At 41.3% G+C, this 21,641-nt stretch overlaps 1 protein-coding gene across 3 annotated transcripts; it reads right to left on the reverse strand.

The window, feature by feature from the left end:
• Positions 1-13,523: 13,523 nt before the first annotated feature.
• Positions 13,524-21,209, reverse strand: LOC131703294 (histone H2B 3-like). Of its 3 annotated transcripts, none has more exons than XR_009309761.1 (3): positions 17,540-18,287; positions 14,967-15,886; positions 13,524-14,478 (listed from the first exon to the last, which is right to left on the reverse strand). XR_009309761.1 is itself a non-coding variant. In XM_059006427.1 (3 exons), exon 1 carries the CDS (start codon positions 21,170-21,172, stop codon positions 20,795-20,797), a length of 378 nt encoding a protein of 125 aa, XP_058862410.1. In that variant the 5' UTR covers positions 21,173-21,209; the 3' UTR covers positions 13,524-14,478; positions 15,566-15,886; positions 20,672-20,794. The 3 variants fall into 3 exon arrangements, 2 of the variants coding, with proteins under 2 accessions (XP_058862410.1, XP_058862409.1); XM_059006427.1 differs by lacking the exon at positions 17,540-18,287 and adding an exon at positions 20,672-21,209 and having other exon boundaries at positions 15,566-15,886; XM_059006426.1 differs by lacking the exon at positions 17,540-18,287 and adding an exon at positions 20,672-20,802 and having other exon boundaries at positions 15,566-15,886.
• Positions 21,210-21,641: the final 432 nt, after the last annotated feature.

Here is a 21,641-nt window from a genome sequence, read left to right on the forward strand (position 1 = left end):
CATCGAAAATCCTATTTGAGGAAGTTCATGTTGACAAGGAGTTGCCACAACACACCTGGATCATTCTGGGGACCCATGGTGACCTGTGTTTTGTATCCGCTGAATTGCTTGCATGAATCGGACACTTGTCATCTGAAGGATGCCACCATTGTATTGATCAAGGTGCTGTGATACTGGACATGATTCTTGGATATGGTATTGGATGTGCTGCCTCTAGACCTTTTGGGTCAGTTGCAGTGAACTGAAAGGAGCATACTAACTGGGGATGATCTTGTGGTTAATACCGAGGACGGGACTAAACTAGTAAATGAGTTAATACCAATTGCAGCTCAAGGGTCGCCAGCTGTGTATTTGCAACAAACCCAAAATAACTGCTGTTGCCCTCCTAGAGGTTACTAAAACATTTAGTCTAGCAGTTTCTATAGACAGCCTTGTGGTATTGTTCTAACATGGAACAAATATAGTAAGTCTCATGTTCAATTGTGAAACTGAACTATTTATAACCAAAGCTTTTTTTTATTTTTAAAATTGTGAAATTGGTTAGTACGTGGCTGGGGGTGATCCTGAGTACCATATTAGCTAGTCTGTAACTTGGTATGCAGCTCCATACTAAATCTACAAGTTAATTGCAACCTGAGCCTTTGTGATTTCTCTTCCCGTTTGACAACAACCTCCTGACTTACGAGAATGAAGTACTGTTCACATCTTACCGGTAAGGATTGCAATCAAATTGAGTATCCTTGTGGTTGAGGCTGAAACTCTGCTAACCCCATCTCCTCTTTCCAGGTTGAGAGTTGCCTGTCACTATCTAGTCAATGACACCAAGGTAGTGCAGTTCTTGTACGAGAATAATTCTGCACCTGTAGTCCAGCCTGGCATGGGGGACCTTGCAGTCATCATGCGGCTTGCATTGGGAATGACTTGGCAATTAAAATAATATAGATGCTCTAGTAGCGTGTTTCCACCTATAAAATTCTCCCTTGCATCTCTGCAGATTCAACCTACAATGACTTCTATGGAGCTCAGGATTACCCTGTTGTGAAGTACTTGCGAAGACCCTTGTATTTTGAGGTAGAGCTCCTGTACAGCAGGGATCCACAGGCTGAATTGTTTTTGGACAACTGCTGGGCAACCTATTCTGCTGACAGGAATAGCTCTCCAAAGTGGGATGTTGTTGTGGACAGGTAAGATCCTGGAATATGATATTGCTGCTACAAAACCTAGGAATTGGAGTTGTGGCTGATGTGCTCCTGACCTACTTTCTCTTTCTAGCTGTGAGAACTCTGCAGATGAATACTTGACCATCTTTCACCCAGTGTCCAGCAATGCAAGAGTGCTGTTCCCTTCCCATCTGAAGAGGTTTGAAGTGAAAATGTTTTCCTTCACAAGCGGCTGGGATGCACTGAAAGGACAGGTAAAGTGGAGTGTTGGTATGGGGATCTTGTACCTCAATGTGTGGTTTGGATTGCTTTGCAAGCAGCAAATGGTCACTGTGCTCAAATCTTTAGTGAGTTGGAATGAAATATAACTGCACACTTGCAAGAAACACTTGCTATGATGCAATATATTTGTTTTTCAATTCAGTAATCCTCATTGGATGATGGTCCTGCCTGATCTATTGATGCTTGTTTTGCTTGACAAGGTGTACTGTCTTTCAGATTTACTTCCACTGCAGTGTTGTGATTCAAACCGGCCATCAGACAGCCTCTGTAGCAGACGGTGCATTCCAGGGAAACAGAGGCTTGGTAAGAGCTCTGTCTGTTGGGGGGGGGGGGGGGGAATTTTGCATGCATTTGTTTTGATGGACTCCTCCTAATTCCTCCTGTAGGTCGCAGTGCTGAAGGGATGGACGGTGGTGCAGTAAAGGCATTTGTGTCTTCTGGCCCAATTGAGCTGAAGAGAGATGGATCCCTTCACTTTATGCCTAGAAGCGGTAATATGCATGATGTGAACACAATTGCAGTTAAAGTAAAATATATAACTATCTCTTTATATTCCACTAACTTTCTTTCTTCTCTTGCAGCCCAATTCAATGTGTCGTCCCTTCTGGGAGCTGCAATGGGTGTGTGTTCAGTGGTTGTCTTCGTAGCTGGAGTTGTATATTTTTGGAAAATGCCCAAAAGTGTGTATTGATAAATAAAAAGAAATACTACAACATTTAATAAATAAATAAATTATACACCAAACTGAAGCACATTTGTTTAGTCTTAATATCATAACAAATATACTTATAAGTACGCACTTCCTTTTATTTGTTGGAAAACGGTCTGGAACTGAAGTAAAGTGTTTTTTTTAATACAGTGCTATTTGAGTATTTAAAATATGGTTATCTTCAAAATTAAAATGCCAGCAACGGTGTGTTAATTTAACGAAGCGCCTAACGCCGCTCGGAACGTTCGCATTTTTAAATCCTAACGGTCTCTGCTCAGCTGAGTGGAATGTTCACGAGCCGGTTGCCTAGCAGCGTCTCCCCCTCCTTCTCTGCCCCGCCCTCTCGCCCTCTCTCGTTGCTCCAGCTAGGAGTTCAAATTTAGCTTCGTTATATTAGCACAATTCTTTACTAACTTTTACAAATTAGCTTATTAGGGGCTTCGTGTTTTTAAGCTGATTCAGGTGCAGTCCGGCAGACTGACTGGAGCATCATTACAGTATACCGCACTACTGTCAGCTTCGTGTGGCGGCTCATACACAAAATAATGAACGACTGTTAAATAAATCACATGTATTGCTTTTTAATGCTAAATATGTATCTGGTATTCTAAGTATTATCTACAATTAATAATTCAGCTCTATTCATATTCCCAATGTAATACAGTATTAAGACAGGCTCCAGTATTATAAATAAATAAACACGCTTTAAGAGAAACAGCAGTGATGTTTATTGACCATTCACATACATTCTCTATATGTTTCTACATTGTGGTTGCACAGGGACAAGGGACTCAGTGATGTTAAAAAAAAATTAGAGCCTACAATTAACTAATATAGAAAGGAAGGGGGGAGAAATGTATTGCCTGTGTGCAGTACCTTACACTTTCCTCTATTAAATGTCATTTGCCATGTGTCTGCCCAGTTCTGAATGCTGTCTAGATCATTTTGAATGACCTTTGCTGCTGCTACAGTGTTTGCAACTCCTCCTATTTGGAACTGCAAACACAAGTCAAAAAGGAAGTTAGAAAGGCCAAGAGAGATAGATATGAATGAACATTGCTAAGGGGGCTCAAACCAATTCCAAAATGTTTTTCCAATATTATAACAGCAAGGGAACATTCAAAGAGAAGGTTAAATGTCTAAGAGATGCAAATGGCAAAATCATAGACAAAGAAAACAAAAATAGCAAATATATTAAATGATTACTTTTCACAAGTTTTTACAAAGGAGGATACGGACAACATGCCCCACATGTCGACCTGTTCCTATCCAGTTTTAAATAACTTTAGCATAACAGAGGCAGAAGTGTTAAAGGGACTAGGAGCTGTTTTTTTTTATTTATTTATTTATTTTTTTATAAATTTAGTCGTCGCCAATTATTTTTACCCCAGTTTTCACCCCAATTTAGCATGCCCAATTATTATCTGTATCCCTGGCTCACCGCTCGCAACCCCCCCGCCGACTCAGGAAACGGAGGCTGAAACACGCGTCCTCCGAAACGTGCTCCTTCCAAGCCGTCATTTTTCGCACTGCAGATCCACAGCAATGCTACCAGACCTATAGTGCCGGAGGACAACACAGATCTGGCGGCCCTATCGGCCACAGGGGTCGCTGATGCGCGGCGAGCCGTGGATTCCCCTGCCGACCTAAGCCCTCCCTACCCGGGCAGCGCTCAGCCAATTGTGCGCCGCCCCCTAGGAACTCTCGGTCACGGTCAGCTGTGACATAGCCTGGATTCGGACCTGCGATCTCCAGGCTATAGGGCACATCCTGCGATTTTAACATCCAGCCTTTACTGGATGTGCCACTCGGGAGCCCCAGGAGCTGTTAAAATAAACAAATCCCCTGGGCCAGATAAGATCCTCCCAATAGTACTCAAAGAAATGAAAGAAGTTATTTACAAACCGCTAACCAAGATCATGCAACAGTCTCTGGACACAGGGGTTGTAGCGACAGACTGGAGAATTGCAAATGTAATACCGATCCACAAAAAGGGAGACAAAACCGAACCAGGTAACTACAGACCAATAAGCCTGACTTCTCTTATATGTAAACTTATGGAAACTATAATAAGATCTAAAATGGAAAATGACCTATATGGTAACAATATCCTGGGAGACAGTCAGCATGGTTTTAGGAAAGGGAGATTGTGTCTAACTAACCTGGTTGATTTATTCTCAAACTGAACACAGTAGGGATTCAAGGAAATGCATGCACATGGATTAGGGAGTGGTTAACATGTAGAAAACAGAAAGTACTGATTAGACGAGAAACCTCAAAATGGAGCGAGGTAACCAGTGGTGTACCACAGGGATCAGTATTAGGTCCTCTGCTATTCCTAATCTATATTAATGTGAAATAAACCAGTCCAAAACGAGACATTGATGCTAATAGTTTTATTGCTGAAAAAGCTTTACAGAAAGAGAGAGGCTTTTACCCAGTTTCATGTAACAGCAGATCGTGTTGTTTTGGCAGGACAGCATTTATACTGGTCAACAGTTTGAGCATTTGTTGTCATGAATGCAAATAAAGAGATTTTAAAATAAGTGAGAGATGAAGAAAATCTCTATATAAACACAATGTTTTTGTCAGTCTGTGAACAAGGCCTGTCACGGGACACTTGTGACATCACAGGGTGGCTGTGAGGAGCTGGGAGAAGAAAGGAGTCTACTGGTCAAACCTGACCCGGTGCAGTGATTATGAGCTGGGGCAAATCAATCAAGCACGCTCTCCAAGTAACGCTTTGTATATGTGCCCATGTGCAGCTGTGTTTCTATCCAAACATGTGTGAGCATGTGATCTCACTGAGAATCTGAGACGACATGTTAAATAAGTACACCTTTCCATACAATGTAAAGACCTGCTTCATGAGAGGCAGGGAATCACCCAATAGAAAAACAATGTTTTCTCTATTATATATCCTTGAAGAGATTGACCAAATGCACAACAGGGAGCAGCTGTTTTAAACAAACTGGGAATGGCCTGATAGAAATAAGTATGGGTGCTGTAGCTGTGTGTGGGGAGAGGGACCACAACAGAAAGGTTACAGCCATGCTACAAAATAAGGTTGCTGGTGTGTTTAAGCTTTGCTTGCAGGTCTGCTGTCAGGTAAACTCCAGCACTGTGATCCCTGGGCGCTGCTGCTTCTCAGTAGTGCTGGCATCGCCTGCAGCGGTAGGTACGCCAGTCTGAAACCAATTGAAGACATTATCAGCAACCTGGGCAGAAAAGCTATTGTTCTGATTGATACCCTACAGAGCATTGCACAGCTAGGTAATGAGACTGTGGGGTGGTAATGGTCAGCATTGTCTAATAATATAGATAATCAGTGTCACACTGAGCTGCATAATTGAACTCCCTCCCATGTGTAGATAGCGTCCTCCACACTCTTTGTATTGCACTCATTTGAATTACAAATTTGAAAAAAGCTTAGTGTAATTCAGCATGCAATTTCACAATCCCAAAGGGTATGGAATCAACTGCTAAACTGTGGAGCCACCACAACCTCTCAATACAATCCTATCAATAAAAGACATGGAAACCCTCTATACTAGTTCAAATGCCAAACACGTTTCTGAGGTTTTATTCAGAGCAATCCTGGATCAAAGCTCATCTGTTTTGACCCCTGATTTTATATTTTATTTCACTAAAATGACAAAAGTTCCACAGGAGATTGAGGTCAGTGGACCCTTCTTCTCAACTCAAAGCCAACCCTGACATAATGACCTCCCACAGAGAACTACTGTACACACACCATAAAACAGCAGCAATCCCATTCATCAGATCTCCTGGGATTATTTGTGGAGTTGGTTACTCCGGCATGAGATCACACACATGTAATAAGTTTAAGTATACATTTCATGACTGAAGGAGACAGGTTAGACTTTCCTCTTTCCAATAAGTTACGAATGAGATCAATCGATCAATAGTTTGAGACAATGCAGTTGAAAGATGAATCATAAACTCGTCTTGATATTTCCAGTTGAAGGATTATGATGGATGGCATCTGTTATAAAACTTATTCCAACAATTCTGTGTCTCTCTTGGAGTTCCATCCATATTTGACCTGGTCGACCTCATGTTCTAAACTGATATGGAATGACACTTGGTTTTCTATTTCAAATTGTTCTAATATATCCCTCAACCAATGTATACAGAAATAATAAGGCATACTCACAGCGAGCGCAGCGGTACCCATGACGGTAGTAGAAATAGTAGTGATAGTGATGAGCTACACAAAAAAGAAAAGATAATTAGGAACAGTCTATTTTTAACACAGAGCTGCTTAAACCCACTGCCTTCCACACTGTAACCCAGAACTCAACCCCCTGAGCTACTCAGGGACAGTGGCCCAGTGGTTAAAGAAAAGGGCTTGATACCAGGAGGTTCACATCACGGCTCAGCCACTCACTCACTGTGTGTGACCCTGAGCAAGTCAAAACGTAAAACTGGGGTCCTATTATAAGTGACTGCAGCAGCTGTTGTTGATGCATAGTACACCCCCTAGTCTCAAAATCACTTTGGAGAAAAGCGACTGCTAAAAGACTAATGAATAAAAAAGTAATACTCAGATCCACAAGCATGCATATTGCCTTCCACTCTGCAGGGCACCACTTTCTCAAACCACTGAGCTAGTCAAACCCACTACCTTCCACACTGCAGCTCTGCACTCTAGTCATTGAACTGCTCAAACCCACTATCTTCCACACTGCAGCTCTGCACTCTAGCCACTGTGTCACTGAAGCCTCTCAGCAAAGCTACACTGATAAACAATTCGTGCCCTGATTGAAAATAATACATAAAACCCACTGATTGCTGCATCAAATAAAGTAGAATCCATTTACTTACCATAGTAGCATCTGTACCTTACTGTGAAAGATAAAAGTGATATATTGAGTTCAGTCCATTTGAAGTCACTGCAGTGGCTGCTTCATACAAGAATGGGGCCTCAGTAGTGTATTAGAGAGCTATATACAGTGCATTGCGAAAGTATTCGGCCCCCTTGAACTTTGCGACCTTTTGCCACATTTCAGGCTTCAAACATAAAGATATGAAACTGTAATTTTTTGTGAAGAATCAACAACAAGTGGAACACAATCATGAAGTGGAACGAAATTTATTGGATATTTCAAACTTTTTTAACAAATAAAAAAACTGAAAAATTGGGCATGCAAAATTATTCAGCCCCTTTACTTTCAGTGCAGCAAACTCTCTCCAGAAGTTCAGTGAGGATCTCTGAATGATCCAATGTTGACCTAAATGACTAATGATGATAAATAGAATCCACCTGTGTGTAATCAAGTCTCCGTATAAATGCACCTGCACTGTGATAGTCTCAGAGGTCCGTTTAAAGCGCAGAGCATCATGAAGAACAAGGAACACACCAGGCAGGTCCGAGATACTGTTGTGGAGAAGTTTAAAGCCGGATTTGGATACAAAAAGATTTCCCAAGCTTTAAACATCCCAAGGAGCACTGTGCAAGCGATAATATTGAAATGGAAGGAGTATCAGACCACTGCAAATCTACCAAGACCTGGCCGTCCCTCTAAACTTTCAGCTCATACAAGGAGAAGACTGATCAGAGATGCAGCCAAGAGGCCCATGATCACTCTGGATGAACTGCAGAGATCTACAGCTGAGGTGGGAGACTCTGTCCATAGGACAACAATCAGTCGTATACTGCACAAATCTGGCCTTTATGGAAGAGTGGCAAGAAGAAAGCCATTTCTTAAAGATATCCATAAAAAGTGTCGTTTACAGTTTGCCACAAGCCACCTGGGAGACACACCAAACATGTGGAAGAAGGTGCTCTGGTCAGATGAAACCAAAATCGAACTTTTTGGCAACAATGCAAAACGTTATGTTTGGCGTAAAAGCAACACAGCTCATCACCCTGAACACACCATCCCCACTGTCAAACATGGTGGTGGCAGCATCATGGTTTGGGCCTGCTTTTCTTCAGCAGAGACAGGGAAGATGGTTAAAATTGATGGGAAGATGGATGGAGCCAAATACAGGACCATTCTGGAAGAAAACCTGATGGAGTCTGCAAAAGACCTGAGACTGGGACGGAGATTTGTCCTCCAACAAGACAATGATCCAAAACATAAAGCAAAATCTACAATGGAATGGTTCACAAATAAACATATCCAGGTGTTAGAATGGCCAAGTCAAAGTCCAGACCTGAATCCAATCGAGAATCTGTGGAAAGAACTGAAAACTGCTGTTCACAAATGCTCTCCATCCAACCTCACCGAGTTCGAGCTGTTTTGCAAGGAGGAATGGGCAAAAATTTCAGTCTCTCGATGTGCAAAACTGATAGAGACATACCCCAAGCGACTTACAGCTGTAATCGCAGCAAAAGGTGGCGCTACAAAGTATTAACTTAAGGGGGCTGAATAATTTTGCACGCCCAATTTTTCAGTTTTTTATTTGTTAAAAAAGTTTGAAATATCCAATAAATTTCATTCCACTTCATGATTGTGTCCCACTTGTTGTTGATTCTTCACAAAAAATCACAGTTTCATATCTTTATGTTTGAAGCCTGAAATGTGGCAAAAGGTCGCAAAGTTCAAGGGGGCCGAATACTTTCGCAAGGCACTGTATTTCAAAGGAGTGTCTCTCTATTTGTACATTTCTATTATTGGCAAAATCCAAAGCCAGGGCTCCTTCTTTATATCCCCTCCCACAGGATACAGAACACCTCACTATGTGAGTATGTATTAAATGAAGATGGCATTTCTTATTAAGAGCAGCTAATTCATTCATCTCAACATCAGCTGTAGGAGGCCCCATTGTTAACATGTATTCATTTCTTGTGAAGCGCACAGTACATGTGTATTGTATTGTAGTGTACAGTCACATTTTTATTAAAATATCAGATTCACACTTACCACGAGCACAGATGCTGTAATCTGGAAATGAAATAAACACACACCATTAAATACAATTTAAAACAATATATACAATTCATTTCTATATATTAATGTACCATAATGAAATAAAATACTTACAACAGTAAGCTGTTCCAAAGAAAAAGAAAAACAGAAACAGTGGTTATTGGATTTAATAGTTCACTTTATATTCATGTTTGAGTTCCATTTACTGGAATGTTTTCTGTTCCTCTGAGAATATCAGTTGATTCTGATAGCTGTTACAGGCTTAATGAAGACACCAAGGGGCTCATTTCAAAGTGTTTCCACCAGTCTGTCCACAACTATGAAACCACTGCATGGTAGAATATGCTGTAATACTGAAGTGTTTCTCAATGTCTTCAATCAATTGACTTGCAGTCTACAATCCATGCAGTTCACCCAAACCAGGAGCCAGCTCCAGAGAGACACACACTTACTTCTGTAGTGTCTTTTGGACAGAGCATCCTTCTTCACTACCATGGACTGTGTCAGGACCACTTCAGAATCCACTTCAGGAGACAGAAAGCACGTGAAGATCATTAAACAAACAGTAGGTTGCATCCCTTCTATTTAAACACAGACCATGTTGAGGAACTCTCCAAATCTGGATTAGGATTTCAATGTACATTAAAGAAGATTGCTGAACAGTAAGGAGCTTCAGATTTCATTTTGTTAGAGTGTGTGTTACAATGTTTTCACCTGAGTTCAGGAGCTGCTCTTCAGTTCTAGTTGCCTGTCTTAGATATATGTACAGAATGTAGGCTGGATCAGTCAAAGTGTCTTTATAGAAGAGCCAGTGACTGGATCACGCTTCCTTCTGCTTTCAATTCACTGCTATGCACTAGATGGTGATGGCACTTACTAACAGAAAGATATTTCAGTCTGCATTACATATGAAAAGAATCACACAGACTTATGCACAAAACAACTGTGGTCAACTATGAAAGGCGCTATATAAAATAAACATTGATTGATATAAAGGTAAGGGAACAGGACAACCTTTTAGTCAAGTTATTATATCTCAGTTGGGCAATCCTTCTTACTGACATGTAAGGAGATCAATTAATACAATAAGTCTTATTAAAGGTGCTGCATCAACACATTTAAATGCACATGTTAAATGCAAACAGATTAAATATTTTCAAAGTGTATATCCCTCAAGCTTTGTGTTTTCCTCTTCCGCATCAGTGTGACAGACAGACAGACAGACAGACAGACAGACAGACAGAAACACACTCAACAGAAGAAGCTATAGGCCGTCTGTACTCACTGTCAGCTCTTTTCTCCATCATATTGTCTCCTATCAGGTAAAACAGAAATAGGTTTATACAGTTAGAAGTACATTAGGAAACAGATCTGGGCACTTTGTGTTAGTGCCAGTAGAGAAACAGCAGCTAAATGTGCTCAGATTCACTGGGGTTTGGCCTTAAGTCTATCATCTGTAATTCACAATGTGTTCCTCTTGAAGGTTTAACGTTGTACCCACACACTACCCAGACGTGCTTTTCAAAGGACTCACCCAACTCCCGCTCTCCTTTGAGTCCATCACTGTCCAGTTCAGCATCACTGTCGCCTGAATCCTCTGCCTCTGGAACAGGGAGAAGAGAGCTTCATGAAGCAATGAAGGATTCCCTCGACTGCAGTGCACAGCTTCATAGGACACTCAACACAGGGAGGCAGAGAGTTCCCCATTACATTGCAATGCAGAGCTGTGAGGTTTAACCAGGAGATTTCTGGATATACAGTAGCCCTTGATGTTATGCATGATTAGTGATGATTAGTCAGGTTGAGTTTCTAAACAAATTATGTGGTCTGTGCTTTTTTGTCATTGCTTAACTTAAATCCTGCAAATAAGAAACTTTCTTTCTTTCTTTCTTTCTTTCTTTCTTTCTTTCTTTCTTTCTTTCTTTCTTTCTTTCCTTACCCAGCGCTCTCCTGTTCTCCAGTGCTCCTTCCTGCTCCTCTGAGTCTTCCAAAGTGTTGCTGAGATCTGTAAACACAGGCTGTGGTTACATTTTTAATGAGAGCAGCCCTGTGTTGTATCCAGTGCTATGAAAGGAATGACAGCATGGAATGGAGAATGCAAACGGACTGATTAAGATTTTTAGGTCTATATGTTTCAAGGATATGTATATTTTGTGAAAAAGGTAAATCAAACTGAATGAACATTTTAAAATCTCAGTGTATTTTATACACACCCTGCAATGGTTAATTGAAGAGATGAGCAGGAGGCAAGAGCGACTCGAAGGGAAATTTCAAATGCAAACCTTGATTTGTGTTTTCCCCCCAATATATTTAAATATTTACAGTTGATGACTGTTTCATTTCTAATAAGTTCTTATAAATGATAAGAAACGACGAGTTGATTTGGCTATTCACGTGGATAAGCCACAGCTGCATTTTACAGTACCAGGGAATCCTTCTGGTCTGAAGCAGCCTCTTAATAAGGGGCCCCCATGGTGGGAGGTGGTTGATGCAACACATGGGAGTTTTCAAGCTCTCTAAATGCTGTGTCTTATTCTAGTGGAGTACAGGCTCATCAAATCAATCCCCAAGACAAGTAGACAAACCTCTGTGTTGAGAATATAGGATTGAGTTCTGGAAGAATGGATCTTACCCAGTTCTCTCTTGCTGGCCTGGTAATCATCATCTCCCAGCTCTTCAGAGTCCTCAAGGAGGCTCCTTGCATCTGCACACAGAGGAAATGGAGGGGGGAAATCATTCTTTTAAATGGCAATGTACAAATTAAGAACAAAGAAGGATATTCTTATGGTAAGTTGATTATTCAATAGTGCAGCATTGAGGAAAAGCCTGCCTTCTCCACTATGTTATCTCATGGAAGACTGTCTGCTATCTCCCTACCCTTCTGTTATTCTGATGAAAGTCAGTCAATGCCATCTCTTCCCCCATTTATTTTAGGTTGAAGGCATTCAATGCAATCCCTCCCTCCCTCCCCATGTTACTCAGGAGAAAGGCAGTCTTACCAGCCCCTGACAGAAGCAATGCTGTCAGGACAGAGAGGAGAATGGCTCTTGTAGTCCAGGCTTTCATCTTGACAAGGTGCTGATGCTGCTTTTCCACTCTTCAGCTGCTCTGGTCCCTCCACCCTGCTCTGTTTTATACCCTCTCCCAGGCAAATGCACTCCTTCACCACTAAACCCTCATCAAGGACCCTTTCTTTCTCTACACTGTGATACTGTGTGATGCCCTCCTCTTCCAAATTTCCATACTTCACTTGAAAACTATTTCCTCTATACCCTATGATCCAAATCTATTGACACAGTGTCAGTGATCTCCATTGTTCTCTTAACACAGTGCAGGATCAGTGCTGGGATCAGCAGGTGCAGACAGGTGGCCCCATATACAATATTAAAGGCAATAGAATGATTAGTTATCAGTCATGCAAAATGAAGCATTCTCTGGAATTTCATTTCTACAGTACAGTACTGCAAACACTCAGCTCACAAACATGTTCATTATACCAGGTGTTGTGGTTGAGCTGCTTCTTTCATTAGCAAATCAGTCAGCTGCTGTACGGTGTGGAGTGCATGTTTCTTATTGAAACATTTCACAATTGTATTACTAAGTCTCTTTTTAGAAGGAAAAATGTAGGATTGAAATACCCAGTGGGTATGAGAGAAAGACCTTGGTGTTGTGATAGACTCATTTCTACCAGCAACGGGGAAGCAATCATAAAGGTGAAGACTAATCCCAGGGCTTAAAATTAACCCAAACTAATACCTCAAGCATAGCACTGACACCAGGGCCAGAGGACACTGCTGGAAATTAAGTGTGGATAGCCATAGGACAGAGGGTAGGAGACACCTTCTCACAGAGTGTGGTGAGGGGATGGAATGGGTTACCAAGTCATGTTGCTAGGGCTGGGATCCTTTAAGACCCTACTTAACAGTTTTGAGATCAATCAGCTGCTGCACTGATGGGCCGGATGTCCTCCCTGGTTCTGTGTTCTGAATTCTGGATCTCCAGTGTGCTGGCATTGATTGGTAACTCCTCTCCAGAGTCAGTTGTTTTCCTTGTACACTCAACCAACCCTAAATATGCTGAGAGAACAGTTGAGGGAACTAAATCTATTCAGTCTGGAACAAAAAAAAAAGACTAGAGGAGACTAAAGGTTTTAAAAAGTTGAAGTTAACTGTAGTCACTCTTTCAAGCACAGCAGAGACAAGTACTAGAGAGAGAGGGGAGTATTCAACACATCGGGAGCAGAAATCACCTTGTTAAGAAGCAATGGTATGCAGCCCATTAAAGTGCTAAAAGCTCTCTGGTGCACCCTGCTGGAAACAGTATTGATTTTACACTTCAAGCTGCCCGCATGATAACTGTGGTATACTGTGCTGCGTCTTGAGGTACCGCAGATTCACCATGGTATCAGGGAAGATTCCACACAAAACACTGCAAGAGGCTGAGCAGTGCAGGAGGAAAAAGAGAAACTTGTACTCATAATAACAATCTATTTAATATATTACTAATGTGATGTAACACAATCAGAATGCTCAACAACATGATGAACACAGATTTTGGTGAGTTTTTGATCTGAACAAATTGTGATTAGGGGTGACCAGATTTATCAAGCCACTTCTGTTTTCAGTTAATATTTCTGTATTTAGTCAAATGCACTCCTGTTGTTTAGTTGTCCCCAAGTGTCTGCATTTCTGAGAATGTTCTCTAGTCCTGTAAGAGTCTGCAACTGACTTCACTTCTTCACACTAAGTGCAGGGATAGGATTACACACCTATGTGAATGTTATGGTGTCTTTTAAGGTGTCCTAACTGGTTGAATCTCTTCCCACAAACAGCACAGTGATAAGGTTTCTCTCCTGTGTGAATGCGCTGGTGGATTTTAAGGTTTCCTAAATTACTTAATCTCTTCCCACACTCAGTACAGTGATAAGGTTTCTCTCTTATGTGAATGTGCTGGTGTGAATGAAGATTTCCTAACTGTGTGAAACTCTTATCACTGGTCTGTATGTGGGAAGGTTTCTCTCCTGTGTGAATGCGCTGGTGTCTTTTAAGCAGTGATATATGATTGAAACTCTTCCCACAATCAGCCCAGGAAAACGTAGTCCCTCCTGTGGGATTTCCCTTGTGAGTTTCAGGAGCGTCTAATTGACAGGAACTCTTCCCACCTTCAATAGAATGAGGCAAGGTCTTCAAGTTGCCCTGGGTTTCAGAATTGTTAAAACACACAGAATGTGCCGTCTCTGTACTCTCCACAGTAAGTGGGTGACTGTCCTGTAAAGAAGGGATTTTAACTGAGTGAGTTCTCAATGTCTTCACATACTCTTCTTGGGGTGTCGTTTCTCTGTGTTTCTTGCACTGTGGTTTGCCTCTAGAAGAGTTTTTGCACTGGGGTGATAGAGTGGAGTCGTGTTCTCCTTCATCTACTTTAGAAGCTAAAGAAAGAAAGAGAAGAGAGACAAAGGTTATTGTACAGAATTCTTCCACATGCACTGTTCTGAACACAAGTGAATGAGCAGTTCAGTGATTGGTTGCTTGAGATGAGGCGGATTCATTTACCAGTTAGTGTCCCGCAAGTTTCAGTCACAGCAATTTATCTAATATATATTTATTTTTTTTGATAATAATTAATATAGAAATTCCATTTGCAATCCCACGCACTGCACCGTGTCTTTTTATTCTAGCTGTATTGAAGACACACGACATGCAGAACTATGTAGGGCTGGAGGGGTTTGGATTTTCCACAACTCATTTTTTTATAAATCAAACTTTCTTGTGTAAAATATCTGTAGAGCAAAGATCCGGTAAAACTACAATGCCCAGAATCCCCTCCCAGCTGAAACTGATTCACTGGTCTGCTGTACAGAACACCTCCACACACGTACTTACTGTACTGTGACAATAATAACACAGCAATGCTTACTGTGAGACACACAAAAGTGAAATGTGGTGTTGCGAGCAAACATTACAGTCCTCAGGATAGTTGCCATGAGATGAGCTTTTAAAAATGAAATAAAATAAGACTAATTTTGGCGATCCTGCTGCATACATTCTCCACAGGAACTCTCTACTGAAATGTTTCTTCTGGTGACGCTGAGGAACCCGACTGGATTTGGCATCACCCAGTGATGGGACACGTGATCCCTGCAGCTCTGTAAAGCTGTGGGAGCAGCACAACTGCAAACAGTCTACCAGGAATGAGGGAAGGCAAAGATCTAACACAGGGGTGTCCATCCAGACACAGGAGTATCACTTTATATAACTGAGTCTGTTCAATGTGGAGCGGAATGGCCTCCAGGACCGTGATTGGACACCGCTGATCTAACAGCATTCTAAAGAGGCGTGGCAGCGGCTGCACATCTAGCAGGTGCCTCAGAAGCAAGCACAGTGATGTCCTTGTTGACATAGTGGCTGGGCAGCTCCCCTTGGTTAAAATATGAATCTCAAGCACACTGCTGGTGTTCAGTACCAGGTTCTGCAGGATGAACAGGCAGCTCAATGCTGCTTGTTTTGTAGGATTACCTCTAAATCCCAGTTCACATTCAGATAGAGAGTCATCACACAGGTTGGATCCCAGCTTGTTGTTCTCCTCAAGTGTACAGACATGATTTTCATGGGGAAGTTCCTCTGCGATGGGGACACATTCCTGCTCTATGAATTCCTCTTTAATAGGAACACATTCCTGTTGAGGGACCTCTTCATCTTTAACACATGCCAGCTCTGTAACCTGCATTAGACTTGCACACCACTCCTGCTCAAAGGACTCCTCTTGTGTGTAAGCTGCTTCTATCTTTGGCCACTCCTGTGCTTCAGATTCAGGGATAGCGTGGCTCTCTTTGGGATCTGTGGGAAACAAAACTGTATACAATTAGATCTCTTACTTACTAGCTATGTTTGTTGGTTGCTTTGATCAGGGATTTAAAGTTACTGTTCCTCAGTTATTTCGTATAGGGGTGAGCCGGTATAATAGTTTGGTGGTTTAGGTACATGATGGTATTGATACCATTCCTGTTATTCTACATTGCAATTATCGGTTAACGCTGTGTTTGTGTTCCTATGAACAAAGTGAAGGAAAAGGCATTTTCATATGAACATTATTATTCTACGTCCTGTACAAAACAAGCCTCAGTGCTGCTGGGCTTTCTCACCTCCTGTAGCCTCACACTGGAGCATTGCATCCACTTCTACCTCCCTGTCAATCACCATCATGACTGCCGTTCTGCCTTTGCATTGTTCTAATGCAAACATCCATTTCTCTACTGCAAACATGCTTAGAAACCAAGCCAGGAGACTTGCAGTCTTAGCAAAGTGTCTGAGGAATGTCTTTTTGTTACCTGATCCTGTATTGTGAGAACGGTTTTGAAGGAAACGGTCAACGCAGAATACAAGTTTCAATGTGTCAAATACAATGAGCAGACAAGCGACTGCAGCAGGATAGCCTGCTTATTCTCAAAGCAGTTTCATTTAAACATGTGATTTACACAACTCAAACTTTTTAAAGTGCAGCCATATGTTTTTTGTACAAACTCCACCTGTGTAATAATCATTAGCAACAACACTGGAAGCTTACTTGTGCAATGCCACGTGACCTGTAGATATAAATCAAATAACATCCCTTGTAGTATTAAAATACATTTGTAATGGTGTGGCTCTCCCTATTGTATGTATCCTGTGCAAACTCATCTCTGCTCTTAAATAATAACCTGGATTAGTAAATGTTTATAAGCAATATGAGCGACCGTTTCCTAATTCTGCTTACCATCAGCTGAACAAAGTACTTTATTTAGAGACTTTATTTAGAGACCGTACTGTGTTGTATTTACTTCCTCCAACTTCAAACCTTAATTGAACTTGTGGAACCACTCGGGTCCAAAATCTTACAGTGGATTGGTGCAGGCAGGGTGCTGCTGCCGCCCCTTTATTGACACAGTGAGGTCTGGAAAGATCGTGTAAATGTGTGTGTGTGGAACAAGAAGGAAACAGCACTAAAGCAAAAGAACGAGCAGCGAATGAGCCGCGACTGTACCAAAGACAAACTCAACAGCACTGGAGCGGAATACAATGAAACCATTTATCTAACAATAGATTTGCAGTCAAACAGTTCAATCAAACACTGAAACCCCATGTGCTGCTGCCTGTATGTTGATATTAAATCACAAATCATTATTCTAACCCTCTGCAATATGGTCTGTGACTGTCTCAGTGGGACTCTATACAAGACATCACTTTACCAGAAGGATACCATTGAAGCCTTCTAAATTAGACTGGTTAAGATTTACCAATCTAGTACTTTCTAGAATACTTATTTAAATATATAAAATAATACAATGCCTCGATTTGACTCTTTATAACCAATATCAGGACAGAGCTGCGTTTATTATAATCAAACACTTTAAAACGTGTCTTAAGAGAAATTCTAACCAAGATCTTTCCAATAGAAGGTGGTTTAAGGTGTTTGATTGACCAAGCAATACCACACAATAACATCAATCTTACCTTGAAATATTAAAGGTTGTTTAATGTCTGCATCTGCAGCGTTTATACACCCTCGCACAGCTTTCAGCTCGTTCTCTGATATTTCCAATCTCAGCTTCAGACTTTCATTCTCTTTCTCCTTTTTGTTCCATTTCCACTCTGAATTCAGTGAATTTGCTGCCGGCAACTTTAGTAATCGCGCACAAGACGGTGTGTAGAGCCGCTTTCACTGCGTGCTCGATGGTAGAGGCGAGCTCGTCTTGAAAGAGCGACACGGACACACTGACGCGTCCATCTTCACTGGTTTGAGTTTCAGACTGGAGTAGCGGAATCCTCTTTTCATATTATTTACTAATATTTATTTTTAACTGTAGCCTTCCCATTCAAATATATTCATCACTGCTTCTGGTGTGATAAAGAAAGAACACAAACAACATGCTTTGCAAGGAGTAACTTTACTTTGGTCTTTCAGAATCGCGCAGAGCTCTGCTGGAGCTTCAACGCGTTTGTTTCTCAGTAAATCATCTCATTGAAAAGCTCGACTTGTCTGTAGCTGCGACTGACGCGCTCCGCTCTGTGTGTGAAATTCAACACAGAAAAGGGATGCTTTCCTTTTCACGGAACTCCGTGCAGGTAATAAACAAACACAAAAATCACTAATTATTAGAAAACATTTCATCCCAGCCTAAATATTTTAAACAGCAGGAGACAGCGTGTTGTAAAATCATCACTGACTGCAACCACCTCTCCACACATGAACAAAACAAACCTCTCTATTTCCTGCACTGAAATGAAAGCGTCACTAGCAGAAGGCGGGCCTGGTTGGACCCATCGCTTATTATTGGCTGTATAAACACTCTATCCCCAGCATGTGAGCCTGATTGGCTGTAGAAACACTCTATCCCCAGCATGTGAGCCTGATTGGCTGTAGAAACACTCTATCCCCAGCATGTGAGCCTGATTGGCTGGCCTCCCTGTCGGAGGCGGTTATGAAACTGGATGCCAGAGTTCGCCATGTTGGCTCTTTCAGCGCTGTGTTCAATGCGATGCATTCAGGCGCGTTAGTAAGTGAGCCGCTCAGAAAGCACACGGAGCTGAATTTAAATGACTTAACGCTCTGCTACAGGAGAGCGCTGAGCGACTTTTAAAAATGGAGAATAATAATGATTTGCTTGTTAGTGTTTGTGAGGTGATGGTTGATGAAATGGCCCCGTGTGAAGTTACTGTCCCCTGCTGGACCTCGCTGAGTTCGGCGCTCTGTTTGGACTGAACCTCATATCTGGATGTGTTTAATACCGACAATACCGACGTTAATAATGAACATTATGAATAATATTAATACTACAAGCCTAATAATAATACATTAATAACTATAAAACAGCTCCACATTTAAAAAGAAAAATGAAATTAAATGATACAAATTCTAAAACAACCATTTTTACATTATTGTCTACATGCATCATCTCAAATAATTACAATGTCATTTATCAGACCCTTCGGTGTTGTCTTTTGAAGAATTAAACCTGCCAGACCGAACGCAGGCTAACATTCAATCAATCTATCTATTAATCATATATATTTTATATAGCACCCCATATGCGCTTCACAAAATCTACTTAAAAACAACAAAATATCTAATTGTAAGGCTGGTCGAACAAAATAAGTCTTCAGTGTAATTTTAAACAAAGAGCGCTTTCCACGATTTAAGATACTTTAGAGACAGAATATTGGAATTGGCAGCTGAAACTGGGGGATAAAACTGCCTGTGATCAAAGTGGGCAGAAAAGTTGCATACTCTGCATACCGTATTTGGGAGAAAAGAAAACTGATCATCCCTGATTTGTAACGTTTCCATGGTTCGGCCCGGCCACTGCCGTGTGACTGGTTAAAACGATGAGTTCAGTTTTTTTCTGTTGCTTGGTAATTCAGTCATGAGGCAGCTGTAGCAGAGTGGCGCAGCGGAAGCGTGCTGGGCCCATAACCCAGAGGTCGATGGATCGAAACCATCCTCTGCTAGCTTGTGTTTCTTTTGTTAGCAAAGTAGTTTTTCTAAAATATTAACTGAAGGCAATTAATTAATATTACATTTCGCTATCAAGGATAATATAATGCACAAGGATACTTGTCTTTCATAAGAGCTGAAATAAATTATAGCGCTGAGATTATATATGTTACTAGCGCAAATTTCAAATTGATCAATGCTAATGTTAAAACAATTTAAGAACATTTTAAATAGGCCTTGACTGATATAAAAATATAGTAATGTGATTTGCACTACGCAGGACTAGATGAACTTAAATAAAAACATTACATTTGAAAATAACTTGTGCTTATCCCCACTTACAAGGAAGAGTGGCATCCGTTTCTTTATTAATGAACCAAAGATAAAGACGTTACAAATGAGAGAAGAGTGCCATCTAGTGGAGAAAGAAAAAGCACAATGGCAATAGACAAGTTCTGCAGTATAGCCTATGGGAGTTCTGTTACAGGCGAATCTCTCCATCTCCATATTGATCCAGGTCCATTTCGTTGTTCGAGGTGATCTTGGTGCAAACAGAATGAAGATCACGTGTCGTGTCATTGAGATCTCTCTATCTCACTTAAACAGACGGCTGCGTTTCTCAAGATGCTCCAGCAAGCGCTGCTGCTTGCAAATGGAGAGCATGTAAACAAACTGGACAACTAACATTATCAAGCACGTTATTTTTTTTAATCAAGGTTTATATACACACAGAGTTGGGCAGTGTATTTCACTGGATTAATAAAAAACAAACATAATATATGAATGTTAACACTGAAATTCAAACTGGCCTCGGTTCTACTCTCGATTTAGAACAATGCACAACCAAACCTTTGAATTGCAAAGTACAACAGAATGCATGCCAGTGGAGGCAGCGATATACATGAAATAAATGAGATACCAACAAAAGCATAGTGTTCAATAATTAAGAACGCTTATTATAACTCAAATGTAATGTTTCTTGTAATATTCGCAGTTTTGTCGAAACAATCCATATTTAATTTTTCCCGCCGAAATTAAACAGATTCGAATCGATTTTTACAAGAAAAATAAAATTCATAAAACCCGATAAACATTTAGTTTATGAAACTAAAACTACATGTATTCCCAAATAAATACGTAAGCCTCCTTACCTTAAACATTTCCATTTTAAAATGTGCAGAGAACTGAAATGAGAATTGTACTCTTTTTGCGGTATTTGGGTGGCTCTCAGAAGAGCCTTTGTGTTGTAAAGACGGAGCGGGGGCGGTCTCGGTTTACTTGGAGCTGGTGTACTTGGTGACGGCCTTGGTGCCCTCAGACACGGCGTGCTTGGCCAGCTCTCCGGGCAGCAGGAGGCGCACGGCTGTCTGGATCTCCCGGGAAGTGATGGTGGAGCGCTTGTTGTAGTGAGCCAGGCGGGACGACTCGCCGGCGATGCGCTCGAAAATGTCGTTGACGAACGAGTTCATGATGCCCATCGCCTTGGAAGAGATGCCGGTGTCGGGGTGGACCTGCTTCAGCACTTTGTACACGTAGATCGCGTAGCTCTCCTTCCTGGTCTTTCTGCGCTTCTTCCCTCCCTTAGGCTGGGTCTTGGCAACAGCCTTCTTGGAGCCTTTCTTCGGCGCGGGTGCAGCTTTCGGTTCTGGCATTTTCCTTCTCTGATGCTTTTTGAAAGATGAATGAGTAACCAGCCCCCAGAGCCCCAGTATTTATACAGCCTGTATGCAAATTATTACTAAACAACCCTTTAGAGTGAGAAATTTGACCTGGTAACCTAGCAACGCTCCCGAGTGACGGAGTACTTCGATGTGATTGGTTGTTCACTGGAAACGCAACAGAGGGGGTGGTGACTTTGCCGCGAGCTGAGATCTTTTTTTTTCTTTCTCTCGAGTTCAGGTTTGAATTCGGCGCCTTTTTTCTTGATCGGTTAGTTTAGGTCTTTTGTTTTTCATTTATTAAATACATGAAGAACTCAGTATACAGCAATACTGAAATCCACACCCGATGCGTCTTAAATATAGAAATATAAATAATCAAATCCACGTCACTTTCTGTGCTCATTAAACACGTTAAATGTAGAAACACACGATCAATGCTGATGCTTTTCGATTTCTTCCT

Source organism: Acipenser ruthenus, chromosome 32, assembly GCF_902713425.1.
Source record: "Acipenser ruthenus chromosome 32, fAciRut3.2 maternal haplotype, whole genome shotgun sequence".
Classification (NCBI taxonomy): Eukaryota; Metazoa; Chordata; class Actinopteri; order Acipenseriformes; family Acipenseridae; genus Acipenser; species Acipenser ruthenus.